The 16,321-nt window shown below is 47.7% G+C and overlaps 1 protein-coding gene across 1 annotated transcript; it reads left to right on the top strand.

Annotated features, from left to right (window-relative positions):
• The first annotated feature begins 106 nt into the window (after positions 1-106).
• Positions 107-15,006, top strand: OGFOD1 (2-oxoglutarate and iron dependent oxygenase domain containing 1). The gene is made up of 13 exons (XM_039503184.1): positions 107-360; positions 512-657; positions 2,545-2,591; positions 5,285-5,385; positions 6,295-6,411; positions 7,021-7,112; positions 8,757-8,885; positions 9,368-9,481; positions 10,332-10,411; positions 10,544-10,842; positions 12,146-12,268; positions 13,292-13,350; positions 14,030-15,006. Exons 1-13 carry the CDS (start codon positions 192-194, stop codon positions 14,189-14,191), a joined length of 1,638 nt encoding a protein of 545 aa, XP_039359118.1. The 5' UTR covers positions 107-191; the 3' UTR covers positions 14,192-15,006.
• Positions 15,007-16,321: the final 1,315 nt, after the last annotated feature.

The following is a 16,321-nucleotide window of genomic DNA, read 5'->3' as shown; positions in this document are numbered from 1 at the left end:
AACGTAGGACCTTTACCCGTCCCTATTGGCTGCTGTAGCCCACCCCTTGGCCTATCAGAGCTTTGCCCTGCTCTTCCCGCCTCATGCCGATTGGCTCCGGGGCCTGCGCGAGGGATGATGGGAGTTGTAGGCGCCCCCTCGGGCTTGCTGTAGCCCCGCGTGCCGGAGCTGGGGGCGGGGACGGTTTCACCATGAGCGGGGCTCGGCGCGGGCCGCGGGGCCGGGACCCCGCGCAGGGGGAGCCGGGCAAGAAGCGGGGCAAACGGGCAGTGCGCGGGGAGTTCTCGGCGGCCATCCGGGAGCCGGCGCTGAAGGAGAAGGCGGGGGCCGCCTGGGCCCGCAGGGAGCCGCTCGACCACGGTACCGGGGCCGGCTGAGGAGACGGGGGGCTGGGCAGAGGCGAGCTCTGGGGGAGGCCGCGGCCCTAGCGCCAGGGCCGAGGTGGGGGCGGGGCTTCGTGCTGCTGCGCAGAGCGTCCCGGGCCTCACCGTGTCTCGTTTACCGTCCTCAGAGGCCATGGCGGTGGATCCTGCTCCCTTCTGCCACGGCGTGATCCCCGGCTTCATCCAGTGCCCGGGCTTCCTGGACGGGCTGCAGCGGGAGCTCCTGAGCCTGGATTTCCACGAGAAGTGCAACGATTTGTACAAGTTCAAACAGGTGCTTCTCCGGGACGGGCCCTCCGCGTCTTCATCCCAATGGCGCAAACCTGACCCTGACGCTGTGCCTTTCCAGAGCCCCTTTGTCGGAGCCTCCTGAAGTGCTTGCAAACATGAGCTAAGCCTGGTAACGCTCCTGCAGAATGTGTGAATGCCACCCTGTAACCGCTGGCAGAGCTGTGAAATCATCAGCAAGCCACATTCTAGGGCTAATAGTTTAAAAAAGCTGCCACTGACTGGCAAAAGCTCCGTTTTTAGGTGCCTGATTTGAGGTACTTTAAACCTTATTTTCAAAAGTGCTGAGAATGCGCAGCTCTTACTGACTTAAATTGAAGTCGGGGGTGTTCATCATCTCTGAAAATCACAACCAAGCAGTTTTGAGTTATGCACCCAAAATCAGTGGCTGCTTTTGGAAAATTTGGCAATATCTATCTAACATATCTAGGCTTGGAAGGATTCGATTTTTATCAGTAAATTTCAATTTCACCATACACACACAAACCAACAAAAATATTTCCATCAATAATAATAATAGAAATTTACAGATAGGCAAAGTAAGAAAAATGCTGCTTGACAACTTATTAGAGTTTGACTTAAGGATATTTACTTGGTATATTTTGACAAGTGACATTGACAACTTGTGTTTTAATGGTTATAAAGCTTGAACTCTTTGAATATCAATGTCTACTGTCATTAAATAATTATTGTCCAGTCCCATTCAGTTTCCTGCAATTGTGAAATTCAAATGAATTAACACTGGAAAAAAATCCTTAAATCCCATAATTTTGCACAACTGTAAATATTTAAATCAATATAATAAAAAAATCTTTAAAATAAACATCAATATCAGTGGCTCTCAAACTTTTTTACTGGTGACCCCTTTCACATAGCAAGCCTCTGAATGTGACCCCCACCCCTTATAAATTAAAAACACTTTTTATATATTTAACACCATTATAAATGCTGGAGGCAAAGTGGGGCTTGGGGTGGAGGTTGACAGCTCGCAACCCCGCCTTACGACCCCCTGAGGGGTCCCAACCCCCAGTTTGAGAACCCCTGATCAATATTATCTGTTGAAATTATTTTTAAAGAATTTAAATTCTGCCAAGCCTACATATGTGCTATGATTGTCTCTGTGGTCTATAGGGGATCTCAACGTAATGGCAAAGCTGGGAGTGAAACCCTTTAAGGCCTATGTCCCAGTCTTCCTCCTATTGCACTCTGAAGTTTGTAATTGTAAAGCAGTCTAAGGAAGGTAATTCTTCTTGGGGTTGTTCATGTGCTGTGTTGCTTGTCTGTCTATACCCATATGAACACGAAATAGTATTTACTGATGAGTCAGTCTGCAGCTCTAATTCTGCAGAACTGCAGGAGAAATGCAGGTTTAAACCTAAATACTAGACAGTAGTAGTCCTTTTCTGGTTTCTCCACCCCTGGCCCTCTGAAAATTGGCTGTCACTCCATCTCTGTCATCTGAATGAGAAATTCCTATGTCTACGTCCTGTGCAATGCTGAACATAGAGGTTCTTTGGCGGTGTGGTAGCTCTAGAATACAGATACTCTCCTCCCAAGTGCAGACACTTCCTTGGCATGTCAGCGACTCAGCCTTGCTACACAGTCTTGGACTGGTGTCCTGAGACCTTTAACTTGCATTGGTGATGGTGGCATTGTGTCTAATAACTTTTGGGTTACTTGATTCCACTTTTGCCTGCAGTGGCCTCTGCCGTCCATTCTGCACTCCTGTTCCCAAAATAGTTGCAGAAAAGTTACACTGATGATGGTCCTAGAAATATTTATTTTAGGTGTTGTCCTTAGTTATTATTTCAACTGTAACTTAGAGCAGAGTGTAAATGAAATAATTGTTCTTATTTTCCATGCATGTCCATAGTCTGATGATCTGAAGAAGAGAAAAGAGCCTCACATCTCGGCATTAAGGTAAAATAGCTCCTGTAAATCATGGCAAATGATCAGGCACCCTTTTCTAGAGGTCTAAAAGGAACATGGCCAGAAAATGAAAATGATTTTGTGAAAAAATTGGGAAAAATCCTGTTTCAGGGTTGTTCAAAATGGACTCTCTTACATAAATGTTTCGTGATTATTTTTCTGATATATTTTTAAGTGGATTGGGACCGTTTTTTAAAAGACTATTGATAGAATTTTTTGTTTACCAAAAACTTTCTATAACTATTTTTATAATGTTTACAGTAAACATTTCAGGAAAGAAAACAGAAAAAGGCACATTTAAAACAAAAATTATCAATGTTGTCAAAATTGTTGTGAGCTTGTCATTAAAATTTCGTTTGGGGAAAAGGCAATTTTTTTCCATGACACAACATTTTGTTCAAAAAATTTCAATTAGCTGTTAGTGTAATACCCTATTAAGGAGACGCGTGTTACAGGAGAGTACACTTTAAGGCAAAGCAGAGAAGTTGTGCATCCCTCACCTTGTAAGGTATATGTTAATGAATGGATCTAACGTGATAGTCTGCCTTAACAGATCCAGCACTGGCTTTGCCAGTTTGATTATCTCAGTCTTTTGTAGAGGTGCCTATAACAGCAGGCAGTTGCTAAGGAAAGATTGTATTTGATGCTGGACAGGTCAGTAATGGAGCTTTGAAGGAAAAATCTAAGACGTAGCTTGAAAGCTGAAATCCCTCTTTGAAGTGATACCGAAGTGAGAGCTTAGCACGGAGCAATGCTGTAGTGAAGCATTTGCAGCATTTCTGTTATCAACTTCTCTTCTGATGGAGGGGTCAAATAACCCAACGGGCTTTAAACTCAGGGGTTCTTGTTCCGATCCAGCCCAAGTCTATATTAATGGAAAGTCCTTGGCATTAGATAGCTGTTCAGTGGCCTCCCACACCATAAAAATCATTCCTGAGATTGCTCACAAGATAACAAATTAGTACTGGTCTCAGAGAGGCCAAGGGTGGATTTGGTGTTAGAGACAGTTTACTTCTGGCCAGTTCAGGTCAGGAAGAGGTGTCACAGTTCAGGGCAACTGCCCCTGTATTTCCGCCTCGTGGTACCACAAGGGCACCCACTAAGCTCCCAGCTCCTCAGCTGTCACTTCACCTTGGGCAGAGAACTGCATCTCTCTCCCTCCTGCCTGAGGTTTTCCGAGGCTGCACAGTTCCCTGCCTGTACTGTGATAACCCCAGCAAATCAGACTGCCTAAACAGAGCTGCTTTGCTTTCTCCTCAGAGGCTGTACACAGTGTGTAGTGTCCCACAGTTATAAGCTATCACACAGCCCTTTCTAAGCATTTATTGTTAAGGTGAAAGCATTACAGAGAAAAGTTAACAACGTATTAAAACCCATTAAAAACACTGTTGCTAATAAGCTTACCAGAGATCACTTCCCAACTCTGAGGGCTGTGGCAGGTGATCAGTCCTTCAAATCCCACCAAAGGGCTTTCCTGTGGTTACAAGTTCATAACAGCTGTTAGGTCAGAGCAAGAACTCCTGTGAATCATTCATGCTTTTCTTTATACAGTTTGGGCCTTGGCGCTTGTTCTCATCTAACAGGTGAGCAGGAGACAAAGGTGCCTTCCTCAGGGTGAGGTTTCAAAAGGCTGAGTTCTTGCATAATCAGAGGGGGCATATTTGCATACGCCTCTCCCTAGAGATTTTCTGCGAAACCCACTTAGCTTTATTATCCTGAAAGTGTGTTCTTGTCTGGCACGTTGTTTAAAATAGACCTTTGAAACTCATAACACTTCCCAGGGTTTACACTGGCTACCTCTCTCCTCTAGAGAAGTTACATACTATCCTGCAATAATACATCACTCCAAAGTTATTTAAACTTAATTCAATAAGAACTTGCAAAGGTATTTCAGGAAATTGTCATATCTGTCAAAGGAGGCTGTCCCCTCTCTACTTCCCATTGGTCGAATAAAAAATAATGTAACTTGCTAATTGGGGGGCCCCCCAAAACCTGCTTTCATAACTGACATTTGTGTACTCACAAACTTACAAAATGTCCAGGGCCCACACAAATCCTTTAGATGAGGTGAAGTGGCATGCCACTTCCATGTATGTGATCATTTTAATTAGGTTTTGCCACATTAATGTAACCGTCCACCATATCTAACCTGCCTGATGCATCTTTTTGTTCGGTTTGGTTGTTCTTGTTAAATCTAATATCGTCTCTTAACGAAAACCCCATTTATCTCCAAACTAGGTGGCCAGTTAACTCAAGCTGTATACGATATGCTTTACTGTTTGGGGGGGAGGGGGGAAGAAATTGCATAGATTTCCCCCATCCACCTAGTTCTAATGATCATCTCAGGTTCCTCCTTCATTGCTTCCCCATTAGCATTTCAATCCTCTCACCCTCCGTTCCCACAAAACACTTATTTTTTAGCACTGTAAAATTGCTGTTTAGAAGTCTGAAACTTTCATCTCTTTCCTTACTGACTAATTCCATTCTCACTGCTTTGTTGCTGTAAATGTTTCTCAGCAGCACAGGGGCCGCACTCCTGAATGTTTATTGTAGGGTTTCCAATGAATACAGGACTCCTGGCAGGAATTACATGACAATGTACTCAGTGCTGCAGCACCTCAGCCTAGGAAATCTTTAATGCTAAGGAGCTGCATGTCCCATTTGCTGTGTGGTTGTCTTCTCAGGAAAGTTCTGTTTGAAGAGTTCCGGGAGTGGCTGTCTGAAGTTACCCAGGTGGAGCTGGAACCAACCATTGACTTGTCCTGTGCTAAGTATGAGTATACAGGTGAGTGAGCAGGGGGCCTTCTCCTCGGAGGGGGTGGAGAGCATTACATTGCCATGGGGACCCCAGTTTCAAAGCTCCCTGGGAACTCCTGCTCCTGGAAGCTGTCATCCAGCAAAGTAAACATTCAGGCAGGAAGCAAGTCAGGGCCAAAAAATGGAAGAAGTGATATAATTGGGTATTTTTGCTGTGAATAGTTTAAACTGGGCCCAGTGAACTCAAGAGCTTCCCCCCACCGCCACCCCTCTTTGAAGAAATCCAGTGTTTGTGGCCAGTCCAATTGCCCCAGGATGGCTAGGAGTTCAAATTCTGGTAGTTAAGGTTTTTCTGGTGTTTGTCACTAATATCTTATCTTGTCATGTGGGTCCCCGTGCTGGCCCAAGACTGAGTGGGTCACAGATACCAGACTCCCCTTAAAAGTGGTTCTTCTGGACTAAGATTGAGTGAAATCGATGGAGTGGAGAGAAGAAAGCTTGCACTGGTACTGCCCATGCTGTCCTGGCTGAGTAGACCTTCAGTCACCAGCACCGTCAAGACAGCATTTCTTGCCAGCAAGGAACTCACTCAAAGTGCATTTTGATGTCGCTGTGGCTTTAAGAGACAGTGTTTGACTCATTCAGGGAAGCTGAGCAATTTCCTCTCACTGAGCGGTAGCAAGAGGAGAGGAAGGTGGCAGGAGAGCCCTGTAGCTACGTACTTTGATGGACTGGTTCAGCTGATGTCATTGTAATGGAGTCCAAAGGAAATTACAACTATGAGGTCCCTGAATCAGGTCTGGGCTTCTGGCCAGGTGAGGATGCAGCCCCAGGGAAGGGGGCGGATTTTCTTTCAAAGGTGCAGGGATGGGGAATGGCCACTGAAATGAATGAATTCTGCAAACCTATGCAAGCATGCTAAAGCTTGTGATTGCAGATGCCCTGCTGTGCCATGACGATGAGCTGGAGGGACGGAGAATTGCCTTCATCCTGTACCTGGTTCCACCGTGGGAGAAGAGCGACGGGGGCACTCTGGACCTGTACAGCACAGATGGTAGTATCATGGTCCTTTGGCTCTGTATGTCTGAGGATTTCAGTTATAGGGATGAATTTGAAACACTTTGCGTCTGTGTGTCTTCATAGCAGCAACTGTTAAGACAGGGTAGGGTGAGGAGAAGCAGCTTCATTCAGGTGGAGGCTGATGTATTGCAGTGACACGTCTCAGAGTGAGACAAGTGAAGCTGTCACTCGGGATTGTGCTACTGGGTGATGGCTCAATTTGAGGACGAGCCTTTGGGGGGTGAAGCAGCTGGGGGGGGGGCATTAAGTGTGTACATGGAGAGGGCAACCTTTTGTTTCTGACTCATAGCTGCAGAGGGAGGTGAGGGTGGCAGGATGGGGGTGATGCCGGTAGCCACACTTCTGCCCAGTACCCTCTCTAGACTGGACTGTTCAGTGACTGAGATCCAGGCAGGAGGAGATGCCCACCCTGCTGGGCATTTAGGCCTCCCAGGCCAGCTTCTTACTCTGGAGCTCCCTGCTATGTGGCCTATAGGACTTACCAGTCCCAAGTGGTTCTGGAACCAGCACAAAGGGGCTTGTGGGGGCAGATGGGGATTTCATGTCTGACTGTAAAGAGCATGTGTGGTCTTTTCTTGCTCAGGCCACTTTCAGCCGCAGCAGGTCGTCAAGTCATTAGTCCCTTCATGGAATTCCCTGGCCTTCTTCGAAGTGTCTCCTGTCTCTTTCCACCAGGCAAGGAGCTGCTCTTCTTTCTTCAACCAAGTGTGATTGCTGTAAGCATCCATTGTGTGTATTGTGGTAGCACCCTAAGGAGCCCCAATCAGAACGGAGGCCCCATTGTGCTAGGTGCTGTACAACCACAGAGCAGGACAAGGGCTCTGAGTAACATCCTAGCTCTAGTGTCAGCCGTCATGTTCTTTATGTGAGTTCTAAATAAAACCATCTCATGGAAACCAGAAAATACCATGAGGTGGGGTGCGCAGCAGCAAGGAGACGGAGGGGAAACAGCAATGAGAATGTGTTAATATAGGCCAGCCATGTGCTCAGCTACATGGCATAGGGTTTTAGTTAAGATACAAGTAAGATAAATAACAGAAAGCCCTACTGGTCATTCCCCTAGCTGTTATCAGTTGGCAACTTACTGTAGGCATGTAAAGCCATGTGAATTCATAGCTTAGCCTTGTGACTGCCTCCTGTGTTTAGCAACATTCAAAGTCCTGCATTCAGTCATTGACACTGTTAATATAGGCTTTAAAAACCAGCTGACTGTATTGGGAATGCTTTTGTCAAAGGCTCCCAGACACAGAGTTCACAACTTATCCCCTAGAGTACTTGCAATCATTGAATCTCTGTATTTGACCCTTTCATTGATGAATCTAAGTGCCTTTGTGTTGCCATTGGATGGTTGAGGGAGGGTCAGCATGATACAAACCCCTCACAGCAGAAGCCAGCAAAAATCCCTTTTCTCAAACATCCAGCAAGGAGCATTTTGCTGTTACTTCCAAACACATCTCTGAATCTTGGTCCAGGCTTCCCTTTTTTCACAGTTTGGAAGTGAGCTGGCATACAAGAGCACCTCCTAGCACAGCAGTGACCCACCACACTTAGCATATTGGTGGCATCTTTGTTTTCTATCAAATGGTTTGGGGAGTTGTTGCCACCACCCCAAATTACTCAAAGCCCCCTAGGACACTAGATATCCTGAAATGTGGAATTAACACCTTTAGTTAATTTCACCCTGAGCCACACTGAGGTGACTAGCTCTTGTCAAATTTTGCACTAATCAGTCATCTCATCACAATCCAGAAGCCCCTGACTTCCACTGACCAGTCTGGAATTCACCCCAGTGGAGGGAGCCAGCATAAAGTCTATTAAATGCCTGGGTCTTTTGCACAGAGGTGAACTTTGCCCTTGGGCACCTGTTTTTGTGTTTCCTGGATAGCCACATCATAGCTGAGTTTTGCAGATCATGGTAAATAGTAATCTAGCAAACCAAGCAGCAAAAAATGTCTCCCATGGTTCTTGTTGGCTCCTGCTCTGCCCCAGGAGTAGGGGCTCTAAAGATAGTTCAGGGGTTAAGGCTCTGGACTGGGCACAGGAGACTGGGGTTCAATTCATGGCCCTGCTACAGACTTGAGCAAGACACTTAATCTTACTTCATTTCCCCCATCTAAATTGCAGACAATAATCCTTCCTGTCTCCAGACCTTTGTCTGCCTAGACTGTGAACTCTCTAGGGGCAGGGACTTCTCTTACTAGGTGCATGTACAGCACCTCGCACAATGAGGCTTTGAGCTGAGTTGGGGCTGTTAGGTATTGCCATAATACACACATACTAGATGCTGATCGTAATGCAATTCTCACCTTTTCATTCCAGGTGTCTGAAGTTCTGACCGAAGGGAAGTGCCGCTTGTCTGTGAGTGGTTGGTTTCATGGCCCGTCGGTGGCAAGGCCTCCCCGCTACATTGAATCCCTCTTGCCCCGGAGTCCACATCTCCCATACGATGTAAGCAAAAAGCAGAGATCTGCTTGCCCCCACCCAGCCTCCTTCATGTCTGTGGGATACTTAGAAGGCGGACAGTTGAGGCAGTGGGCTCCTGGAATTTTACAACTCCCCCTTTTCCTCACTGTTTTCAGCAATCTCTTGGATGCTTAAAACTGAACCGTTAACTTCCTCCTCTCTCCCATCCATTCACTGGCTTTGAGACCAAGGATGAAAAGTGCAAGGTTGTATTAGTAGTGACTGGTTTGGGGAGAAGGCTGGGGAGTTCTATTTTGGTTGCGGGGGGGGTAGATCTAGTGAGAGCTTTGTGTAAGGAATTCTGTGCCCATTGCAAATGTCTGCAGCAGTGCGGGGAGTGCAGCAAACGCCGTGGGCAATAAGGGGATGGTCCAGCCCTATGCCATTGGGGGCGGGCGGGGGGCATTTCCCATTATCTGTGTAATCTCAAATCCAACATTCAAACCGAGATGTCGCTTCTATTTCAGCATGAAATCTTGTATGAGTGGATCAACCCAGTGTACTTGGACATGGATTCCCAAGCCCAGATCCAGGAGGAATTTGAGGAGCGATCAGAGCTTCTCTTGAAGAATTTCCTTAAGGTGGTCTAGGATGATGTGCTGTGTGTGGGCTTGTTCCCCGGGTTGTGGTGCTGGTGGGCACTGAGTGGAACATGAACTGGTGGTGAATGTGATGGGTCATTTGTGCAGCTGAGAAGCCGAGATGCAGCTGGTCTTTCTTCCTCCTCTTAGTGGCTTTAGGCAGGAATGGAGGAAATGGTGGCTGCAACCCTCCCCCGGTTTATCCTGGTGAAGTTATATAGACTGTAGCCTCTCCTCTGCACAGGGACACCCTGACTGAACCACAAACGCTGCTCCAACTCCTTGTGTTCCCTCCTCTCGTCCCTGCTCTGCCGCCTGTCTCCTAGCCCTGTTTTTGGTGGAATCCCTACCCTGAGTCCCTGTGTCATAGGCTAGTCTCCTGGCCAAGAAGCACAGGGCAGGCCCCTGGGGAGGGGAGGAGGGGTTGCTACACCACTTGGGAAATACATGACCAGTAGAGGCTATGCTCTGTGACTTGGTTTCCCTATGGAGGCTGTGGGTCCTAGGTCTGATTCACCCTGCCCGGCCCTTTGTGCAGTCACATGCACCTGTGTAAAGTGGGGAATGCGCTCACCTGTGTGAGTGCAGAGGAGGCTAATCTAGTAGCATTTCATGCCTGTTCTGCATAGGTGTCATTGATAATACAAGCTGCAGGGCAGTGGAGGATCACAACCACCACCCCAGCCCCCTGATTCACCTCGCCCCAGCTGGGCTGTGGGGGACAAAGGCAGCTTGGAGAACTAAAGCTGGATGCCTCGCACAACAGCACTGAGCGGCTACTATTAATGCACCAGGAAAGCTGGTGGAGCAGATGTGTGTCAAAGGGTTCTGCAATGTGTTTGGCTCCTAGGGAGAGAAATTTCAGCTCGTGTGTGAAGCTCTGCAGAAAGAAGACATGAAATGGAGCCGCCGAGGACCCCCCAATAAAAGGTAGTGTTGTGTCTGTGCTGGTTAACTAGGTCAGCCACGTTCTGCCGGGGAGGTGCCTAGCAGATATTCTCCTTAGTCTGAATGTTGGATCCTTACCAGCTATCTGCTTATCACATCCCCACTCTCCTCCAGATGTTATGAGAAGGCTGAGGAGGGGAGCCTTCCGGACGTCCTGAGGAAGTGCCTGGAGTTGTTCCACTCCGAGGCCTTGTTCCTGCTGCTCTCCAACTTCACAGGCCTAAAGCTGCACTTCCTGGCTTCCTCTGATGATGAGGATGAGGAGGGAGAAGGAGGAGGAGCCGCAGATTGCACTGGACACAGCTCTTCCAAACCCAAGCAAGGAGAAAGCAGTCAAAAGGCCAGCGGCGATGCTGACCAAGTAGATCAGCTTGAAAATGACCCCCAAACCAAAGAAGGTAACATACAGAACAGTAAGTAAAGCCAGCAGGGCTGGAGTTAAAGGACTAGAGTGAAAACCTGGTCCCCATTGATGTCAGTGGCCTTCACAGAGGACAGGATTTCACCCCTAGGTTACAGTAAGCTGAAGAGGGGCATTCAAAATCAGAGGCCAACCTTAAGCCTGATTTCCAGTGATGCTGAGCACCCGCAGCTCTTTGACTTCATTTGAAGTGGCGATGCTCAGCACCTGTGTAAATCAGGCTCAAGATGTCTGAAGTTGGACACCCAAAATCAGTGGCTGCTTCTGAAAGCATTTGGCCTGAGTTAATGACTTTCTGCAGGTTACACATTTATTAACAGGATTTTAAAGTGACCTCATCAAGTTGAAATCTAGTCAGACTGTTTAGAAAGAGTGAAGTAGCTTCAGGAACAGCACCTGTCCTGAACCCTTTGCCAATTGTAATGTGGTTTTACACCCACATTTTCCTATTCTCTTACAAGTACAGTTGTTCTGTGACAGACCCTGTTGCACCCTGAATTACCTAAGATTCCTGGTGGGCACTGGTGGTGATGGAAATCAATTTCCTCTCTTTTACCCTCCTACCCCATGGCCTCCACTACTTCCATTCCTCCCCTTCTGTGTTTTTTAACCACTCCCATTCATTATGGCTGTTGTGAAACATTGTGATTGACTGAGGAAGCAAGAGGCCATGGGGTGTAGGGGAGGGAGAGTGCGAATGGTGAATGGTGGGGCTGCCAAACCCTCAGAATCAGAAGGTCTCTCCACATCCTGAGGGATCCTGAAGCACTTTCCCCAACTTGCTCTGCACATCCCTGGGACGGCTGAGTATTATACCAGTGCAGGGAGGGGAATCTGGGGCAACCCCCTATTCCTGTTGAAGCACCTAGGAGCCTGGGTGCCCATGCAGAGCACAGAGGATGCTGGGTTTGAAGTTTCAAGCTGAAAGCCCCCCAGATAGGAAAGCCACCTGGAGCGCTTCCATTTTTCAGAGGTTGGTAAGAGCATTGCTGGACTCCATATCTTAGCCCTGCCTGGGTTTATCACATGGCAGCTCCTGGCCCCCTCAAACATGGCACATGCAAGGCACATGCCTGCTGGGAATGAAATTGATGTGGCCATGGCCATTTCCTCTCCTCATCTCCCACTGGGGCTTCTGGACCCAAATCTATCTGCTTGAAAGGGGAGGTATTTCAGAGGCTAAATAAAGATGCAGAGCTTGTTTGCCTGCCTTCTCCTTTGGGGCGGTAGATGTTGGCTATTGTGCAGCTGCTGTAGCCTCTCAGGCTGGTTAGACTCTTGCTTTCCTCCCCTAGGCTCAAGTGTCCCCATGTGCATGGGGGAGCTGAGGCACTGGACAAATGGCCACTATACTCTAGTCCATGACACCCAAACCACAGAGTTTGCCCTGGACCTGCTGTTCTTCTGCGGCTGCGAAGGTATGTGGGGGGAGATCCAAGCCTTCCCTTTCCTTGCTGCCAAGGGGAAAGAAAAGGGACTTTGGTTAGGAATCATCTGGCCTCATCTGTTAAATTTTCAGCAGTTTTGAAGCCACCAAACCTTTCATGCTGCTCTCTAAATAGAAGGTTCCTTCCTACTTTTCTCCCAGTTCTAAGTGCTGTTGCCTGGCGTCCCTGCTAATAGTCACTCGCAACAGGATTCGGATTGCTGACATAGGCCAGTCCCACAGTGGTTGGCTCTGTACTGCCACACAGTAGCGCTAGGTTACTTCCCAGTGGATGCTCTGACTCCCTGGGCCAGGCCAGGGCACTTTACCAGCCCCCTGGGGAAACAAGACATGTCTTGTAGGATAAGTCACCCAGCTGATTAGAGGGAGTTTCTGATGGGAATCCTCACTCGGCGCATGCGGCTGGGGGACGAGGTCACGCGCAGGGGAGTAGAGGGGCTGTTCCCTTGGAGACACTTCATGTGACTGAAGCCTGCATTTTTCCAAAGTAATGAGTGGATTTGCCGGGTGGGAGGTTATCTGCAGGGCTAGCTAGTCAGGAACTAGCTTGTCACTCTGGAAAACTTAAGCCTAAATGGTCAAAAGTATTTTTGCATCTTGGTCAGCTGCCAGCATTCCTGGGGCTGCACAAGCCAGAGTCAACATGAGCATGCCGCTGGGACCACCAAGCCTATCCTATTCAGTCACCTAGTTACATTGACTCTTTAAATGACTGGGAGGTGTCTGTTCCATGTGTGTGAAACCCAGCGAGGGTCTAGCCTCTTCTTCCAGGTGGTAGCAATCCCCTGGGTATGTGGGGACCTGGTGGGTAGTGAGGTGTACTGATTCAAGCCCATGTCTCTGAATGACAACACTGGCCATGGGTAACTGGAGGTAGTATGGTACCCAAGAATTCTGGAGAGCAGGGTGGAGATGCTACTGATCTAAGGGGTCAGTGGGAGTACGAGAGTGCACCGAGCTTTCTAAGTCTCTCTCTTCTATTTCACCTTTTCAGATTGGGATGCAGAGTATGGCGGCTTTACATCCTACATTGCCAAGGGTGAAGATGAAGAGGTAAGCGTTGAACACACCATGCTACTTAAGGCCTGTCCAGCAGTCCTGTTCCTGGGGGCATAGTGCTAGAGCATCACTGAGGTTGCTCTAACCTACACTGGGGAGGGGGAAAACATAGAAGCAGTTCCAGGATTGGGGAGCAATGAAATACTCCCCATCTTGGCTGTAGCCCGTGATTATTGTGCACAGCTGGGCCCAAAATGTCTGTCTGTAAAAACTGTGCACTTGCCATGTCTTCTGAGGGATGCTTGTCTTAGTCCCAGCCCTGAAGAGCTTACACTCTATCTCTGCCTTTGTTTCTGTACAGCACCTAACACAACAGGGTCCCAGTCCTCTTTGAGGCCCCTGGGTGCTTCCATAATAACAATGATAATATTGGGTCAGTGCTAGGCCCCTTTTTAGATGAGGCAAGTGACAATTGTCTAATAAAGAACCTAAGCTGATGGGTCTTAATATGCAGCAGGCCTTGTCGTTTATTCTCAAGCTTATGCTGGAGTCATGCCATTGGTGGCAGTATTCAGCATAAAAGCCCTCACGATATTCTCCAGCTGTCTGCTGTAACATAACTTATTTTGGTGCTGGTTCTGATGTGAATAAGATCTTGAAATTGTTTTTGTGAAAATAACTCCTGCTTACCCCTCCAAAAACACCAAAACAAGATCTCCCTTGTCTGTTCCAGCTGCTGACTGTGAATCCAGAGAACAACTGCTTGGCCTTGGTTTACAGAGACAAAGAGACTTTGAAATTTGTGAAGTATGTTAACCATCGTAGCTTGGAGCGTCCAAAAAAACAACAGAGCAGAGCTGGATTCTGGGACTTCTCTTTTGTCTACTATGAGTGACGGCACTGGGCATGGTCATCTTCTGAGAGGGAATGGTTTAGTGATATGGTAATGGGTTTTGAATAGGCTCCTGGACTGGCTTCTTCGTAGGTGCATCTGCAATGCATGGATCGGTTGGCGCCATTTGATGAGCCTAGATTTGATTTAGGCTGAGAGCTAACTTCACCTGACAGCATACGAGCTGTCATGCTGGTGCTGAAGTCCAAGTGACTTTTGTAGGGTTTTTTTTTTTTTTTAATAACTAACGGAAGCACTGTTCTGCTGTCCCATCTTAACTCTTACTCACTCTCACATTCTGGTGCTGCTCCACCAGAGGGAGTCTTACTTGGATCTGTAACACTCCATTCTTGAATAGCTGCTTTGCATAGCGTTCCAGCCCAGCTCTCCTGAAGAGCCCCGCAATGAATGTACATCTTGCCATGATGCACATCAAGACTTTATGTAACCCCAGATTGGTGACTGCTGTGAGCACTGCACACATTTGTACTCCAAAGCCTTCAATTGGTCATCAGGAGGAAAGAACCAGGCTTCGTTCCAAACCAGGGCTTCCTGAAATGCAAGCCAGATCTCTTCTGGGGCCTGATTGTTCCCTCTGCAGTGAGAAATAGTACATGCAAAGCGTGCTCCCACATAACTGCTATATTGTCTAGGAGCTGGTGGGTAAAGGAGAGAAGCTTGTGAAAATGTCTGCCAAAAACATGGGTTGTTTTTTTCCCCAATGAAAAAAGTGAAACCTTGTATATCTGGGAAGGGACGAGGGGGGGAGAGATGATAGTTGAGGAGTTAAAATAATGTGCGCTGGTGGAAAAAACATAGGCAAGGGCCTATCCACCCTTCTTGTCTCCTTGGCAAATATAGTAGGTGGGGTTGCCATCCCCAGTGTGTCTTCCCACCACCACCCTTCAAGCTGTGGCCTAATTCTCGCTGGGCAGTGGTGTGGTCTCCATCACTCTGTAGCTGAATACCTAATTTTGCATTCTGCGCAACTTATTCCATCTAGTCACCCCAGCCCGCTGGGCTTGCAGTAGGCTGGTTAAGACACTGGTTGCTCAGCCATGACAGGAGCAGTATATGCTTTTAAAAGCAGATTGGCGTGACCTGCTGCTCCCACGCTAGGTGCAGTTCTGACTTTGCTAGGAGTGTCACGTTGCGGAAGCAGTGAGGCATTATCAGCCCACTCCCTGGTGTCACACAACGTGCTGGCTCTCAGGAAGGAACAGCATGGCTGAGTGCTGTACAGCTGACTCTACTGCTTTGCACACACTGGTGCTGAGCTTATTTTGCATTGCCTAGAAGGTGTTTTGCACCTTCAGTAGTAACTGACTTACACACGTGTGCTTTTGCTGCAATTAGTGCCTTTGCAAATCCATCTAAGCCATGGAATATAGCCCCTGGGCTTGAGATGGGGTGGGAGGGAAACATGCACGTCTATGCCTTCGCATACCAACTCAGTGTGGGATGAAGCAGCATGGGGCTGGAGCCTGCTCACCCACCCACCCAAAATATTTCTGTGGAGATCAATGACTTCCTCGCTATATGTAACCCAGGACTGTTATTGGGCTCAGACATGGCGAAGTGCTGGAGCACAGTGAGCAGTTTGCTCGATACACATGATCTAGCTTTAGCCAGAGCTTCGTGTAATTAACTAACTTGCTTTCGTGATCTGGTTTCTCTGTGCAAGGTGGAGACTGGTTTCATAGATTCCAAGGCCAGAAAGGACCATTGTGATCATCTAGTCTGGGCCCCTGTATTACACAGGCAAGAGAACTTCACCCAGATAATTCCTATAGCAGATCTTTTAGGGAGAAAAAACAATCCAAAAGGCTTTCTCAGCTGGTTTGAACATTTAAACCATGGTGCTGTTTTAAGCCAGTTGTGATGAGTCTAAAACTAGAACCAAATCCTAATGGAGGTCAGGACACTTTCCAAATGCCAAGCCAAGCTGCATTTCTTCCGTGTTGGGTATCACTTCCTGCTCTATCGTTATCCTTGAGAAATAGATTCTGTTCAGTCTTTGAGATGCCAAAGCTGAAACTGCAGTGCAGTTTTCCATGCATAAAAGGCAAGTTGATCAGATAGCTTAAAATACAGGGGAGAAGCACATAATAGCCTACAGGGATGTGAGGGCTG

Source organism: Mauremys reevesii, linkage group 16, assembly GCF_016161935.1.
Source record: "Mauremys reevesii isolate NIE-2019 linkage group 16, ASM1616193v1, whole genome shotgun sequence".
NCBI lineage: Eukaryota > Metazoa > Chordata > Testudines > Geoemydidae > Mauremys > Mauremys reevesii.
Note: the sequence above shows the minus strand (reverse complement) of the source record. Positions and strands in the feature narration are given on the sequence as shown.

Coding starts and splice junctions, on each gene's coding strand:
- OGFOD1 (XM_039503184.1), top strand. CDS start 192: ATGAGCGGGGCTCGGCGCGGGCCGCGGGGCCGGGACCCCGCGCAGGGG. Junction 2,592..5,284: donor CCTCACATCTCGGCATTAAG/GTAAAATAGCTC, acceptor TTGTCTTCTCAG/GAAAGTTCTGTTTGAAGAGT. Junction 6,412..7,020: donor GGACCTGTACAGCACAGATG/GTAGTATCATGG, acceptor TTTCTTGCTCAG/GCCACTTTCAGCCGCAGCAG.